The sequence below is a fragment of the Haliotis cracherodii genome, unplaced genomic scaffold (assembly GCF_022045235.1).
Source record: "Haliotis cracherodii isolate W230 unplaced genomic scaffold, xgHalCrac1.p SCAF_4, whole genome shotgun sequence".
Classification (NCBI taxonomy): Eukaryota; Metazoa; Mollusca; class Gastropoda; order Lepetellida; family Haliotidae; genus Haliotis; species Haliotis cracherodii.
Window position 1 is genome coordinate 72189426 of NW_027266297.1, and position 16834 is coordinate 72206259.

Genomic DNA, 16834 nt, shown 5'->3' on the forward strand with positions numbered 1-16834 from the left:
TGGGGGCACCTACCTTGGGGTGGTGGTAGGGTACTGAGGGCACCTACCTGGAGGTGGAGAGTGGAAACTGGTGGCACCTACCTGGGAGGGAGGGTGGGTACTGGTGGCACTTACCTGGGAGGGAGGGTTGGTACTGGGGGCACCTACCTGGGAGGGAGGGTGGGTACTGGTGGCACCTACCTGGGAGGGAGGGTTGGTACTGGGGGCACCTACCTGGGAGGGAGGGTGGGTACTGGTGGCACCTACCTGGGAGGGAGGGTTGGTACTGGTGACACCTACCTGGGAGGGAGGGTGGGTACTGGGGGCACCTACCTGGGAGGGAGGGTGGGTACTGGTGGCACCTACCTGGGAGGGAGGGTGGGTACTGGTGACACTTACCTGGGAGGGAGGGTGGGTACTGGTGACACTTACCTGGGAGGGAGGGTTGGTACTGGGGGCACCTACCTGGGAGGGAGGGTTGGTACTTGGGGCACCTACCTGGGAGGGAGGGTGGGTACTGGTGGCACCTACCAGGGAGGGAGGGTGGGTACTGGTGACACTTACCTGGGAGGGAGGGTGGGTACTGGTGACACTTACCAGGGAGGGAGGGTGGGTACTGGTGGCACTTACCAGGGAGGGAGGGTGGGTACTGGTGGCACCTACCTGGGAGGGAGGGTGGGTACTGGTGGCACCTACCAGGGAGGGAGGGTGGGTACTGGTGACACTTACCTGGGAGGGAGGGTGGGTACTGGGGGCACCTACCTGGGAGGGAGGGTGGGTACTGGTGGCACCTACCTGGGAGGGAGGGTGGGTACTGGGGACACCTACCTGGGGGAGGTGTGGACAGTCCAGCCACTCTGCTGTCAGCTGCAATTCACTCAGACCCTCAGTCCTGGAACAGAAGCATATAATGCTATAACTGGGATTGTTCTTATGACATATATCAGACCAAATCATATAACCCTACATATTACAGTTCTAGTCCAGATTACATCCTTGTTGTATAGTATAATCTTGTCGTTATACTAAAGATATTCTCGGCATGCCATGAACTGCAAATAAAAGTTAAAAAAGCCTTTCTATAATCATAACAAATATCTGTCAACTGCACAATACCAACTAGTTATTAAGCATGTTTGATAATACCGCAGACTAACTACTGGTCCACAAGCAGCAGACTAACTACCATATTTTCTTGAGTATAGTGTCCACTTTTTTTCCAAAACACAACTGTGTAGAAGGGGGTGCACATTATACACGCCATAATGAATCTTGATGTTTTTTCCCCAACGCAAAGACCTTACCATGAGCACATAAAAACTGAAATGCCATGTCAACAAATCCGTACTGAAATATGCAAGTTAATCATGTAATGACACCATCTGGCTATAAAAAGTGTTCTTTGTATCTCTGGACTTATCTGGACTTATGTTTGTAACTTAGTTCATTAATTTTATCTAAAATTCCTTTTAATATTGTTTTAATTAATTTCGTCGAAATCATGTGTGAAGCAATCGGAATATCGTATAACTCACCGTTATTAATAGCAACCACAGTCAGATTACCGCTATTGACGTCTTGAAACGAACTTTAGTTGACAGAGAATGTATACATATGTCATAAATGCTGTACTTTGACTCGTTAAACGTCATATTTATTGTAGTTTGACGATTCTACGTCAACATGTACTCCTCGCAATCACGTGTGAGGGAGTCTCAACAGTGACTGGTCAAATTGTTCCACGTGAAAAAAAATAACCGGGAATAGCGATCACCTGCAATGAAGTGCTACGCTTAGGGTTATTATCATTTTAAATATATTTAGTAAAAACTGCAACTAAAATAACATAATATTGGAATATATTATTCCGGACAAAAAAATAGTTTCAGATACAATTTTTCACGATCCTTGCATCAAAATCCTTTAAAGTTATATCATTGGGTAAGTTTTGACTGAATCACCGGTAGATTCCAAGAAAAAGTGTGTACAGCTCATTGCTGTGTCCGGCTTAGTTTACGAGAAAATACACAAGGTAATCTTAATCCCTGGATGTTAAACAATGCCGAGCAGAACAAAAAATACAATTTAAACGGTAAATCAACATGTCTGGTGATTTTTTAGCTCGCATTTTAAATTTGTACTGACCAAGTTTCTTATCACCCATTCATTTACCGGAATTCGCTGAAGGGGTACGGCATAATTTTTTTCTGCAAATAATATTCGAATTATTTTTTTTTTTATTTACTGAATCTGCTAGAGAGGGGTGCGCACTATACTCAAGAAATTATGGTACTGGTCCACTGACAGCAGACTAACTACTAGTCCACTGACAGCAGACTACTGGTCCACTGACAGCACACTAACTACTGGTCCACAACAGCAGACTAATTACTGGTCCACAACAGCAGACTAACTACTGGTCTACTGACAGCAGACTTACTACTGGTCCACTAACAGCAGACTAGCTACATGTCCACTAACTGCAGACTGTAACCTATTAGTCTGTTAACAGCAGACTAAAGTTAAAAAGTTAACCAGGTGTTAACAGACCAGCAGCTAACCTGATGTTAAAAGACAAATTAATCTGCTGTTAACAGACAGTGAATCTGCTGTTCTGTGGAGAAGCAGTTACCGGGTAATGTGCTGTTAACGGACATGGAACAGCCAGTCTAAGCCCGATCGTTTCAAATGGGTTCCCAACTCTTGGAGAAAACACTTCCACATTCCTCAGCATTCACCCCTAATTCCTCAGACAGGCTTGTGAAACAACTCCTTAATCACTATTGATTCTGATATGAAAGACCTGCTACGGCATCTATTTTCATTCATATTTCATTTTTGTGAAAAGCTTCATTCCGGTCCCCACTGTCCCGTGGGAGCCGGCCATAAGCCAGCATCATGTGACACATTCCATGTCGGCTCCAGCACAGGGACCCAAGCCTTGATATGTTAAATTACACAATATTTCTCTGAATCCTCCCATTCCAGGCTTGAAGGAGGAAAGAGTAATATAATTTAGACCCAGGGATTACTGAAGAACTTTACTGTCCAATCAGCCGCTCAGGTTAATGAAAAGTGCTGTTCATCAATGAGACTAAATTCCTCACACTCAGCCGGTCGCATGCGTCTATACATAAACATACAAATCTTTGATTACACTTGTACTATTTTTAGATAACAAAATTCGCCACAAGATTAACACAAGCCACGATTCCAAGGCAGACCATACTGATGAGATGTCTCTTATGGTCGTAAGTCGAAGCTAAAATGAACAAATAGATGCTCAGAATTACGATATAAATGACACTGAGGACATTTTCCACTCTCTGTAAACAGGAAATCTAACAAAGAATGTAAGGACAAATTGGAGTATTGCCATCACAATCTAACACCCGGAGTTTAGGTAAACACCTCCTTATTAATCAGTTTCTTGTTTATTTGCTGTTGGTTAATACTGCAGTCAGCAATACTCCAGCCCGATTAGTGGAAGCAATCAACACACATCCAAAGGCTGGAAGACTAAAGGTGGCAGATCACCTAAATATACAACATTATTACTCAAAAGAAGTCAGGATGAGCTAAGGCTTCAAGGCAATGACTAAAGGGAAGATAAGCTAGGAGTCAGGGAACTGACTGATGGGAAGATGAGCTAGGAGTCAAGGAACTGACTGATGGGAAGATAAGCTAGGAGTCAAGGAACTGACTGATGGGAAGATGAGCTAGGAGTCAAGGAACTGACTGATGGGAAGATGAGCTAGGAGTCAGGGAACTGACTGATGGGAAGATAAGCTAGGAGTCAAGGAACTGACTGATGGGAAGATGAGCTAGGAGTCAAGGAACTGACTGATGGGAAGATGAGCTAGGAGTCAAGGAACGGACTGATGGGAAGATGAGCTAGGAGTCAAGGAACTGACTGATGGGAAGATGACCTAGGAGTCAAGGAACTGACTGATGGGAAGATGAGCTAGGAGTCAAGGAACTGACTGATGGGAAGATAAGCTAGGAGTCAAGGCAATGTTGATCTATGTTGGTCAATTTCTACAAGTACAGATTCTTTGTGCATGTTTCTGACCCTAGAATCCCAATACCAATAGTAAACACCTTGACATGTCTGCAGGTGTCTGACACACCAATAGTAAACACCTTGACATGTCTGCAGGTGTCTGACACACCAATAGTAAACACCTTGACATGTCTGCAGGTGTCTGACACACCAATAGTAAACACCTTGACATGTCTGCAGGCGTCTGACACACCAATAGTAAACACCTTGACATGTCTGCAGGCGTCTGACACACCAATAGTAAACACCTTGACATGTCTGCAGGCGTCTGACACACCAATAGTAAACACCTTGACATGTCTGCAGGCGTCTGACACACCAATAGTAAACACCTTGACATGTCTGCAGGTGTCTGACACACCAATAGTAAACACCTTGACATGTCTGCAGGTGTCTGACACACCAATAGTAAACACCTTGACATGTCTGCAGGTGTCTGACACACCAATAGTAAACACCTTGACATGTCTGTAGGTGTCTGACACACCAATAGTAAACACCTTGACATGTCTGCAGGCGTCTGACACACCAATAGTAAACACCTTGACATGTCTGCAGGTGTCTGACACACCAATAGTAAACACCTTGACATGTCTGCAGGCGTCTGACACACCAATAGTAAACACCTTGACATGTCTGCAGGTGTCTGACACACCAATAGTAAACACCTTGACATGTCTGCAGGTGTCTGACACACCAATAGTAAACACCTTGACATGTCTGCAGGCGTCTGACACACCAATAGTAAACACCTTGACATGTTTGCAGGCGTCTGACACACCAATAGTAAACACCTTGACATGTCTGCAGGTGTCTGACACACCAATAGTAAACACCTTGACATGAGGTGTCTGACACACCAATAGTAAACACCTTGACATGTCTGCAGGTGTCTGACACACCAATAGTAAACACCTTGACATGTCTGCAGGCGTCTGACACACCAATAGTAAACACCTTGACATGAGGTGTCTGACACACCAATAGTAAACACCTTGACATGTCTGCAGGTGTCTGACACACCAATAGTAAACACCTTGACATGAGGTGTCTGACACACCAATAGTAAACACCTTGACATGTCTGCAGGCGTCTGACACACCAATAGTAAACACCTTGACATGTCTGCAGGCGTCTGACACACCAATAGTAAACACCTTGACATGTCTGCAGGTGTCTGACACACCAATAGTAAACACCTTGACATGTCTGCAGGTGTCTGACACACCAATAGTAAACACCTTGACATGAGGTGTCTGACACACCAATAGTAAACACCTTGACATGTCTGCAGGTGTCTGACACACCAATAGTAAACACCTTGACATGAGGTGTCTGACACACCAATAGTAAACACCTTGACATGTCTGCAGGCGTCTGACACACCAATAGTAAACACCTTGACATGTCTGCAGGTGTCTGACACACCAATAGTAAACACCTTGACATGTCTGCAGGTGTCTGACACACCAATAGTAAACACCTTGACATGTCTGCAGGTGTCTGACACACCAATAGTAAACACCTTGACATGTCTGCAGGCGTCTGACACACCAATAGTAAACACCTTGACATGTCTGCAGGTGTCTGACACACCAACAGTAAACACCTTGACATGTCTGCAGGTGTCTGACACACCAATAGTAAACACCTTGACATGTCTGCAGGTGTCTGACACACCAATAGTAAACACCTTGACATGAGGTGTCTGACACACCAATAGTAAACACCTTGACATGTCTGCAGGTGTCTGACACACCAATAGTAAACACCTTGACATGTCTGCAGGTGTCTGACACACCAATAGTAAACACCTTGACATGTCTGCAGGTGTCTGACACACCAATAGTAAACACCTTGACATGTCTGCAGGTGTCTGACACACCAATAGTAAACACCTTGACATGTCTGCAGGTGTCTGACAGGCAAGTGCTGCAGTGATAATGGAAGAAACAAGCATACACCGAGAGCCAACCACCTACACAAGGTGTCCCTCAGGTTGTCAGGCACCGGTGACAGCAAGACAGTGGAGATGAAAACTAGAGTTTTGATTCGGGAATTGTCACAATAAGTAGAGGGTTACTTAATATACTGTTAGACTGCACAGTGGGGCGGTGCAAGGTAGAAATTACTTCCATACAGCCAGGAAAAGACATAATTCTACAGGGCAAGTGTTTGTTTGTTGTTAAACATCGCACTCATCAATATTCCAGCTATATGACGGCACTGTGTAAATAATCAAGTCTGGACCAGACAATCCAGTGATTGACATCATAAGCATCGATTCACAAAATTGGCATACGATGACATGTATCAACCAAGTCAACGAACCTGACCACCCAATCCCGTTACTCGCTCTTATGACAAGCATAGTTTGCTCTTTGGGCAAGCACAGGTTGCAAAGACCTATTCTACCCCGGGTCTTCATAGGTCGTAAGTGAGTATTTAGTGAGTGAGTGACATTGAACGACTGGAACAAATCAGTACATGAAGAGGGAGCTGTCTTTCTTCATTCAACATCAGTGAACATCCATGAGGTATTAGGACATGCACCCCCCTTAAAACACAAAATGTGAATAATTTGTCAGTATTTACATTTTTAAAGCAATAACAAATTAATTATTAGATTCTAATCTCGTCAACCTAAATAGCAAGTTCCTGGGTCCCATCATTTTATTGTCCTGAAGTCCTAGAAGCAAAGATAATCCCTTCCAATTTGATGACATACATCATCCTACCAAATATCTTAATGTGAATCACATCCCTCATCAGTTGATGTACCTAGATGCCTCCCACCTTTCTTGAAATCATTAAATGAAATCTGGTAATTAACTTAATGTGGCTACAAGACCGGAAGTATTACTGGTGACTCTTAATGGCTTTTGCCATCGAATCCTAGTTATGCAGTGATTTATACATGTAGCTTGTGGTGTGACAGAGATTTGACTTAAACTGCATATCAAGCTGCTTTGCCACTAAGTTCATTGACCTACAATGGAGATGTTGTTCATTTTCTGATTACACATGGTCGTTAGGGCTTGTATTTATTATCTACACTGAGAAAAACAACTACACAAAATAGCAGGCCTATAAAACCCCATCCTCTGATTCATATGTGACATTAATATTTTGAACTGAACCCGAGTCAGCTTGATATCACAAAGGAGAATTACAAGATATAACACTTGGTATGACACTAGACATGACACTAGGTATGACACAAGACATGACACTAGGTATGACACAAGACATGACACTAGGTATGATACTAGGCATGACACTAGACATGACACAAGACATGACACAAGACATGACACTAGGTATGATACTAGGTATGACACAAGACATGACACTAGGTATGATACTAGGCATGACACTAGGTATGATACTAGGCATGACACAAGACATGACACTAGACATCACACTAGGTATGACACAAGACATGACACAAGACATGACACTAGGTATGATACTAGGTATGACACAAGACATGACACTAGGTATGATACTAGGCATGACACTAGGTATGACACAAGACATGACACTAGGTATGATACTAGTCGTGACACTAGACATGACACAAGACATGACACTGGGTATGACACAAGACATGACACTAGGTATGATACTAGGCATGACACTAGGTATGACACTAGAGATGACACTAGGTATGATACTAGGCATGACACTAGGTATGACACAAGACATGACACTAGGTATGATACTAGTCGTGACACTAGACATGACACAAGACATGACACTGGGTATGACACAAGACATGACACTAGGTACGACACTAAGCATGACAATAGGTATGACACTAGAGATGACATACATGACACTAGGTATGGCACTAGACATAACACTGGGTCTGATACTAGGCAGTGCCTATTGTCATACCTCGTGCCATGTCTAGGGTCATGTACATTATGTCAAGTGTCATACCTAGTGTCATGCCTAGTGCATTACCTAGTGTCATGTCTTGTGTCATGCCTTGTATCATATCTAGTGCCATGCCTAGTGTCATATCTAGTGTCGTGCCTAGTGTCATGTTTTGCATCATGTATGTCATGTCTAGTGTCATACCTAGTGTCATGCCTAGTGCCATGTCTAGTGTAGTGTCTTGTATCATGTCTTATGTCATACCTAGTGCCATGCCTAGTGTCATACCTAGTGCTGTGTCTAGTGTCATGTATGTCATGTCTAGTGTTATACCTAGTGTCATGCCTAGTGTCATACCTAGTGCCATGTCTAGGGTCATGTATGTCATGTTAAGTGTCATACCTAGTGTCATGCCTAGTGCATTACCTAGAGTCATGTCTAGTGTCATACCTAGTGTCATTTCTAGTGTCATGTCTTGTGTCATGCCTAGTATCATACCTAGTGCCATGTCTAGTGCCATGTCTAGTGTCATGCCTAGTGCCATGTCTTGTGTCATGTATGTCATGTCTAGTGTCATGTCTTGTGTCATGTGTGTCATGTCTAGTGTCATACCTAGTGTCATGCCTAGTGCCATGTCTTGTGTAGTGTCTTGTATCATGTCTTATGTCATACCTAGTGTCATGCCTAGTATCATACCTAATATCATGCCTAGTGTCATGCCTAGTATTATACCTAGTATCATGCCTATTATCATACCTAGTATCATACCTAATGTCATACCTAGTGCCATGTCTTGTGTAGTGTCTTGTATCATGTCTTATGTCATACCTAGTGTCATGCCTAGTATCATACCTAATATCATGCCTATTATCATACCTAGTATCATACCTAGTATCATGCCTATTATCATACCTAGTATTATACCTAGTGTCATGCCTAGTATCATACCTAATGTCATACCTAGTGCCATGTCTAGTGTAGTTGTATCATGTCTAGTGTCATACCTAGTGTCTAGATACTAGTTATCACACTAAACATGACACTAGGCCTGACACTTGACATGACACTAGGCATGTCACTTGTCCCCTAACCAGGGACTGTCATACAGGATGTTTCATCCTACGCCTCTGCCATCAAGAGACAAGCATGGGGAACTGGAGACGTAGACCATCACAGAAAAGCTATTTCACTCTGAACCTAGCACAGCCAGGAGACAAGCATTTGGATGGATTTGTTAGACACCAGAATTATCCAGTGACTATTTCACCCTGATATATTCTGACCAGAAATCACTAAACAAATCACTGAGCTGGACATGTTTTAATCTATACCTCCACCACCAGGACACAATCAAGTTCCAGACTTAGCACCTGGGGACCAGTGTATTTTCACCAACACCAACACCAACACCAACACCAACACCACCCACAACAGCACCAACACCAACAACAACAACAACACCAACACCAACACCACCCACAACAACAACACCACCACCAACACCAACACCAACACCAACACCACCAACACCAACACCACCAACACCAACACCATCAACACCAACACCAACACCAACACCACCCACAACAACAACACCACCACCAACAACAACACCACCACCAACACCAACACCACCAACACCAACACCACCCACAACACCAACACCAACACCAACACCAACACCAACACCAACACCAACACCACCAACACCAACACCACCCACAACACCAACACCACCAACACCAACACCATCAACACCAACACCAACACCAACACCAACACCAACAACAACACCACCACCAACAACAACACCACCACCAACACCAACACCAACAACAACACCACCACCAACAACAACACCACCACCAACACCAACACCACCAACACCAACACCAACACCACCAACACCAACACCACCCACAACACCAACACCACCAACACCAACACCAACACCACCAACACCACCAACACCAACACCACCCACAACACCAACACCAACACCACCAACACCACCAACACCAACACCAACCCCACCCACAACACCACCCACAACACCAACACCAACACCACCAACAACACCAACACCAACACCAACACCACCCACACCACCACCCACAACACCAACACCAACACCACCCACAACACCAACACCACCAACACCAACACCAACACCACCAACACCACCAACACCAACACCACCCACAACACCAACACCAACACCACCAACACCACCAACACCAACACCAACCCCACCCACAACACCACCCACAACACCAACACCAACACCACCAACAACACCAACACCAACACCACCAACAACAACACCACCACCAACACCAACATCACCCACAACACCAACACCAACACCAACACCAACACCAACACAAACAACACCACCCACAACAACACCAACACCAACACCATCCGCAACAACAACACCAACACCAACACCACCCGCAACAACAACAACAACACAAGGAGAGAAGCATGCATGGGAAATTTGGAACCAGCTTCATAGGAAACACTCTGCCAATAATCTGAAATGAGTTAAAATGAGTCAGTAATGGTATGGGCTTGACATTCTTTTTTGTGTGTCACAATCTCCATTCTCCAAACAGAAGCTCATGCAATAGAATAATGTTAAGCTTAAGTGAAAAACCTAATTGACAAAGCCATTTTTATTAGATTTGCTTAATTACTGTTATGATTATCTGCCTGTTTTATCAACACATGTGGGTGTGCTTTCACACGATTTGCAACGCTTTGATGTCCAGCAAGCATAAAAAACCCATAACAAGGTGACAGTCATTGTTTACTTAAGTATCTATAAAAGTTCACTAATCAAGTAGAAATAATATTGATGGAAGTCAAATTAAAATAGAATCCAACCTGTCATAAAAGCTGATTAAACTAATGCACACACTTTTAAATATTAGTGTTGTCTTGACAGTGTTGGGACAATGTTGCAAGTATCATAACCAAAGTTCCTAGGTACAGGAGCTCACCTTCAGGGAGAAATTATAGTTTTGTCCTTAAGTGAGAAAGATTCAGTGTTCAGATTTAAACTATGGTGTCAAGATTTTCCAACTGGACACTATGTGCCATCTGAAAGTTGGAAATGACAGATGTTAGTATTTTTTCCTTGATTTGTACTGCAAATGAAGAATTATACATGTCTCATCTCCTACGCCTATGACTTCCAGTAAACTTATATTTTCAGTAAGTTACCTTTTTTATTTATAATTATGTAATTTAGGAAGGAGTTTCTGCAAAATGGTTTCAATGTGTTCATTTTAATTTAGGAAGGAGTTTCTGCAAAATGGTTTCAATGTGTTCATTTTAATGCAATGTGATCATGTTGTTTGCAATGTGTTCATGTTGTTTGCAATGTGTTCATGTTGTTTGCAATGAGTTCATGTTGTTTGCAATGTGTTCATGTTGTTTGCAATGTGATCATGTTGTTTGCAATGTGTTCATGTTGTTTGCAATGTGTTCATGTTGTTTGCAATGTGATCATGTTGTTTGCAATGTGTTCATGTTGTTTGCAATGTGTTCATGATGTTTGCAATGCGTTCACGTTGTTTGCAATGTGATCATGTTGTTTGCAATGTGTTCATGTTGTTTGCAATGTGTTCATGTTGTTTGCAATGTCTTCATGTTGTTTGCAATGTCTTCATGTTGTTTGCAATGTGTTCATGTTGTTTGCAAGTTTTTTTAGGATGACTGCATAATTGGCCAGCTTCAAAGGAACATAATATTTTCCCATACAGCAGAAACTGTACACTGCATGTATAACACAGGCTGCTTATATATAGACTAGTTTTCCATCACTATTGGTTTGAAGTTGGCTAATATACACTGAATGAATGCACTTTTTTGTATCATCATTTCTTAAATGATGTATTTGTCTGAGCATGCCAGAATCCTATGGCGATGGGATCTAAATGCAGATTTCCCTTATTATGATTGTTAGTTTGTCAGCAGCATATCAGGGTTCGTGGTTTTCTCCAAAGGTTTCCATCTTTGGAGTTACTGAAATACCGTATTCGACGTAATAAGTGCCCAGGGTGCTCTCAAAATTAGTAATATAGGGCTCTTATTAGAATATTATTTTGGTGAAAAAACAGAGTTGAAAGATAAATTTCCTGGTTTATGATGACAGCCTGAAATGTTTATATACGACAGATATATTTTTTCCAGAATTTAATTGCCCATAATTAAGGGTGCATATAACACATAAATGCATATTATACGCGAATAAATAAATCTTGTGTATATTGATAAATCGGAAGGGGTGCTAATTGGGATTGTTCACTAGCCAGTATATTACCAAATATCACCGTGGGCACTTATTAGAGGGGGACGCTTATTATGTTGAATACAGTACTATTCAAACCCTATTCACTCATTTACTTGAAGAAGCATATTGATTTAATCGCAAATATTTCAATTGCATGACAATCATAAGTTTGAAATAAAGATTCAGGAAGCTTGTGGTGATTCCAGTGATAAATAGTTCCCCCGACAACCAAGCGTGTAAAAAAACTGACCAAAATGAGCTTGGTTCAATGCTGTTTTAAACAGTCAGTACGTCATTGATTTCATCCCTTGAATGATGATGTGGGAGGAAAGCCCAACGTGATGTGAGGAATAGACCCTAATGGGGGCACCCACAAACCCTGGTTGCAGGTACATTGTGTGTATGACTGCTGGTACTGGTCCTGACTAATTCCTTTTTATAGTGCTAGCGAGCGAGTGAGTGAGTGAAAATGGTTTTACGCCGCTTTTAGCAATGGTCCCGCAAAATCATGACGGGGCACACCAGAAATGGGCTTCACACATTGTTAACCCATGTAGGGAATCGAACCCGGGTCTTCGGCGTGACAAGCGAACGCTTTAACCACTAGGCTCCCCGACCACCCCTTATAGTGCTAGCATACTGGGACTGTAGTTCTAACATGGAAACTGTTCGCCGGCATCTCCACATTTTGCTGAAGGAACCTAAAATTAGGCAGGGACACAGCAAGGACCACCATTTTAATGTCTTTAGGTATGCCATCGAGCTGGGGATTGAACCAATGACACCGACGTTACTGCAGCTGACTATGGCATTAAACAACATTCACTCTCATAATCAGGAACAGATAATTGACAAGAACAAAACGTTAAAAGGACAAGCAAAAGTAACGCAGATGGCATACCAGCCGCCACAAAGGATCCATCTGAAGTTCATCACAAATATATTCAAACAATCATAGACTCAACTCATCTCAACCATAGATTCACAATCACATTGCTTTCCATATTGATACCAAACTCCATACAGTAGCCATACAAATAGCAAAAGAAAATTATATCCTTTCATCCTTGCCTGTTGTTCCAATATGTGGAGACAAGTCTGGTCCGAGACTGGAGGGAAGCAATACATCCAGAGAGTATGCTGGTGTGATGTGGGGGTCACCACACACATTAAGCCCAAAGCAGCATTCAGATTATTTAGATTAGTCAGCTCCTATGCTGATTTACGCACAGTCATGATTCCACTATAGAAGTGATGGATATTTTTATTAAAGAGCAAATGTATCCAAGGCTTTCGTGTCTATTGCCTACACCAGAGTGACAAATAATCAATGGACGATTATCTGGTGAAAGTTTTTCCATGTAAGGTTGGCGGATATTATCGTTTTAGTAGGTATTACAGTTAAGTAATGAGATACAATGCACACTCATCACATTAACACTATTATTTTCAAAATATTTATCCTAACATTGCATGTGCTAAAATTAGCCAAGCTTTTTGTCAATGAAACAAATCTACATTAGTTCTAGGGGCATTAGTATTCTCCTGAGATAGTAATAGCAACGCCGTATTTTCAATCAAAATAATGCCGAGTCACAGCTGTTGGATTGAAAGGGTATTTGATTCCTTGTGTTAGCATTCTGTGCCACCGACTCTAAGGCTGGCCGTGCACAGAATGGATAGTAATAGTTGCAGTAGGAGTGATGGTCGTAGTAGTGGTAGTAATAGTGATATTAGTGGCAGTAGTAGTAGTAGTAGTAGTAGTAGTAGTAGTAGTAGGAGATGTAGTAGTAGATGTAGTAGTAGTAGTAGTAGTAGATGTAGTAGTAGTAGTAGTAGTAGTAGTAGTAGTAGTAGTAGATGTAGTAGTAGTATATGTAGTAGGGGATGTAGTAGTAGTAGTCGTAGTAGATTTATTAGATGTAGTAGTAGTAGATGTAGTAGTAGTAGTAGTAGTAGTAGATGTAGTAGTAGTAGTAGATGTAGTAGTAGTAGATGTAGTAGTAGTAGTAGTAGTAGTAGTAGTAGTAGATGTAGTAGTAGTAGTAGATGTAGTAGTAGTAGATGTAGTAGTAGATGTAGTAGTAGTAGATGTAGTAGTAGTTGTAGATGTAGTAGTAGTAGTAGTAGATGTAGTAGTAGTAGTAGATGTAGAAGTAGTAGTAGTAGTAGTAGATGTAGTAGTAGTAGTAGTAGTAGTAGATGTAGTAGTAGTAGTAGTAGTAGTAGTAGTAGATGTAGTATGAGATGTAGTAGTAGTAGTAGTAGTAGATGTAGTATGAGATGTAGTAGTAGTAGTAGATGTAGTATGAGATGTAGTAGTAGTAGTAGTAAATGTAGTAGTAAATCATGAACATTGATCTATTCAAGTGGGATGATAGCTATGACATGTATCAACCAAGCCAGCAAGCCTGACCACCCAATCCTGTTAGTCGTTCTTATGACAAGCATGGGTTGCTGTAGACCTATTCCAACTTGGATTCTTCAGAGGACATAGCTATGAGTAGTGGTAGAAACAGCATCAGTAGTAATAGAAGTAGTAGTAATACTGATGTCTTGTCAGAGAAAAATCTAAATATAATCTGTAACTATACATTATTACCCAAGTGGCAACAACTATTACATTATTACCCAAGTGGCAACAGCTATTACATTATTACCCATGTGGCAACATCTGTTATATTATTACCCAAGGGGCAACAACTATTATATTATTACCCAAGTGGCAACAACTATCATATTATTACCCAAGTGGCAACAGCTATTATATTATTACCCAAGTGGCAACAACTATTACATTATTACCCAAGTGGCAACAACTATTACATTATTACCCAAGTGGCAACAGCTATTACATTATTACCCGGGGCAACAGCTATTATATTATTACCCAAGTGGCAACAACTATTACATTATTACCCATGTGGCAACAGCTATTACATTATTACCCATGTGGCAACATCTATTATATAATTACCCAAGTGGCAACATCTATTATATTATTACCCATGTGGCAACAGCTATTACATTATTACCCAAGTGGCAACATCTATTATATTATTACCAAAGTGGCAACAACTATACATTATTACCCAAGAGGCAACATCTATTATATTATTACCCAGGGGCAACAGCTATTACATTATTACCCAAGTGGCAACAACTATTACATTATTACCCAAGTGGCAACATCTATTACATAATTACCCAAGTAGCAACATCTATTATATTATTACCCAAGTGGCAACAGCTATTACATTATTACCCAAGTGGCAACATCTATTATATTATTACCAAAGTGGCAACAACTATACATTATTACCCAAGAGGCAACATCTATTATATTATTACCTAGGGGCAACAGCTATTATATTATTACCCAAGTGGCAACAACTATTACATTATTACCCATGTGGCAACATCTATTATATAATTACCCAAGTGGCAACATCTATTATAATATTACCCAAGTGGCAACAACTATTACATTATTACCTAAGTGGCAACAGCTATCACATTATTACCCATGTGGCAACATCTATTATATAATTACCCAAGTGGCAACATCTATTATATTATTACCCAAGTGGCAACAACTATTACATTATTACCCAAGTGGCAACAGCTATTACATTATTACCCAAGTGGCAACAGCTATTATATAATTACCCAAGTGGCAACATCTATTATATTATTACCCATGTGGCAACAGCTATTACATTATTACCCAAGTGGCAACATCTATTATTTTATTACCCAAGTGGCAACAACTATACATTATTACCCAAGAGGCAACATCTATTATATTATTACCCAGGGGCAACAGCTATTATATTATTACCCAAGTGGAAAAAACTATTACATTATTACCCATGTGGCAACATCTATTATATAATTACCCAAGTGGCAACATCTATTAGATTATTACCCAAGTGGCAACAACTATTACATTTTTACCCAAGTGGCAACAGCTATTACATTATTACCCATGTGGCAACATCTATTATATAATTACCCAAGTGGCAACATCTATTATATTATTACCCAAGTGGCAACATCTATTATATTTTTACCCAAGTGGCAACAACTATTGCTGGAATGATTTGAGATATAAATGACCTCTTGGTATCATTGTTTTTCTCATATGCAATTGGCTCTAATAGAAATTACATCTTCAGATTGGTACAATATACTTACTTCATCAAGAAGAATTGCCAGTTAGCACAGAAATTTCATGTGCAGAAAGGGAATTCCCTGGTGTGACTAATGCTATATAAGTGCAATAATCTTGGACCCTGACATTAAACCCAATATTTTTCCAGTCATCCTGCCTCTGCATATGACTTTAATCTGACACCCTTTAACTATTCATGGACCCTCTCTATGGTCTAGTGGTAGAGCGTCCCCCCGGAGAGCGGAAAGTCTGGGGTTCCATCCCCGCCTCATCATACCAAAAGACTTTAAAAGATGGTACTTGTTATTACCCTTTCTGGCGCTCGGCAATAATAAGGGACTAAAACAAGGACTGGTCGTCTCGGAGTCAGTATACTGTGCCTGAATGGGGTATTCATGTTAAACTGCGGCATGGTATCTCAGTGAGCTCATCGGCA

General features: G+C 41.4%; 1 protein-coding gene across 1 annotated transcript in view; it reads right to left on the minus strand.

The window, feature by feature from the left end:
* The window catches only part of LOC139479887 (aminopeptidase O-like), a 107114-nt gene that overhangs the window by 21596 nt on the left and 68684 nt on the right, over positions 1 to 16834 (minus strand). Inside the window, exon 10 of the mRNA XM_071262806.1 lies at positions 808 to 871. Within this exon, the coding sequence (XP_071118907.1) occupies positions 808 to 871 (64 nt within the window). The remainder of the gene's footprint in view (positions 1 to 807; positions 872 to 16834) is intronic.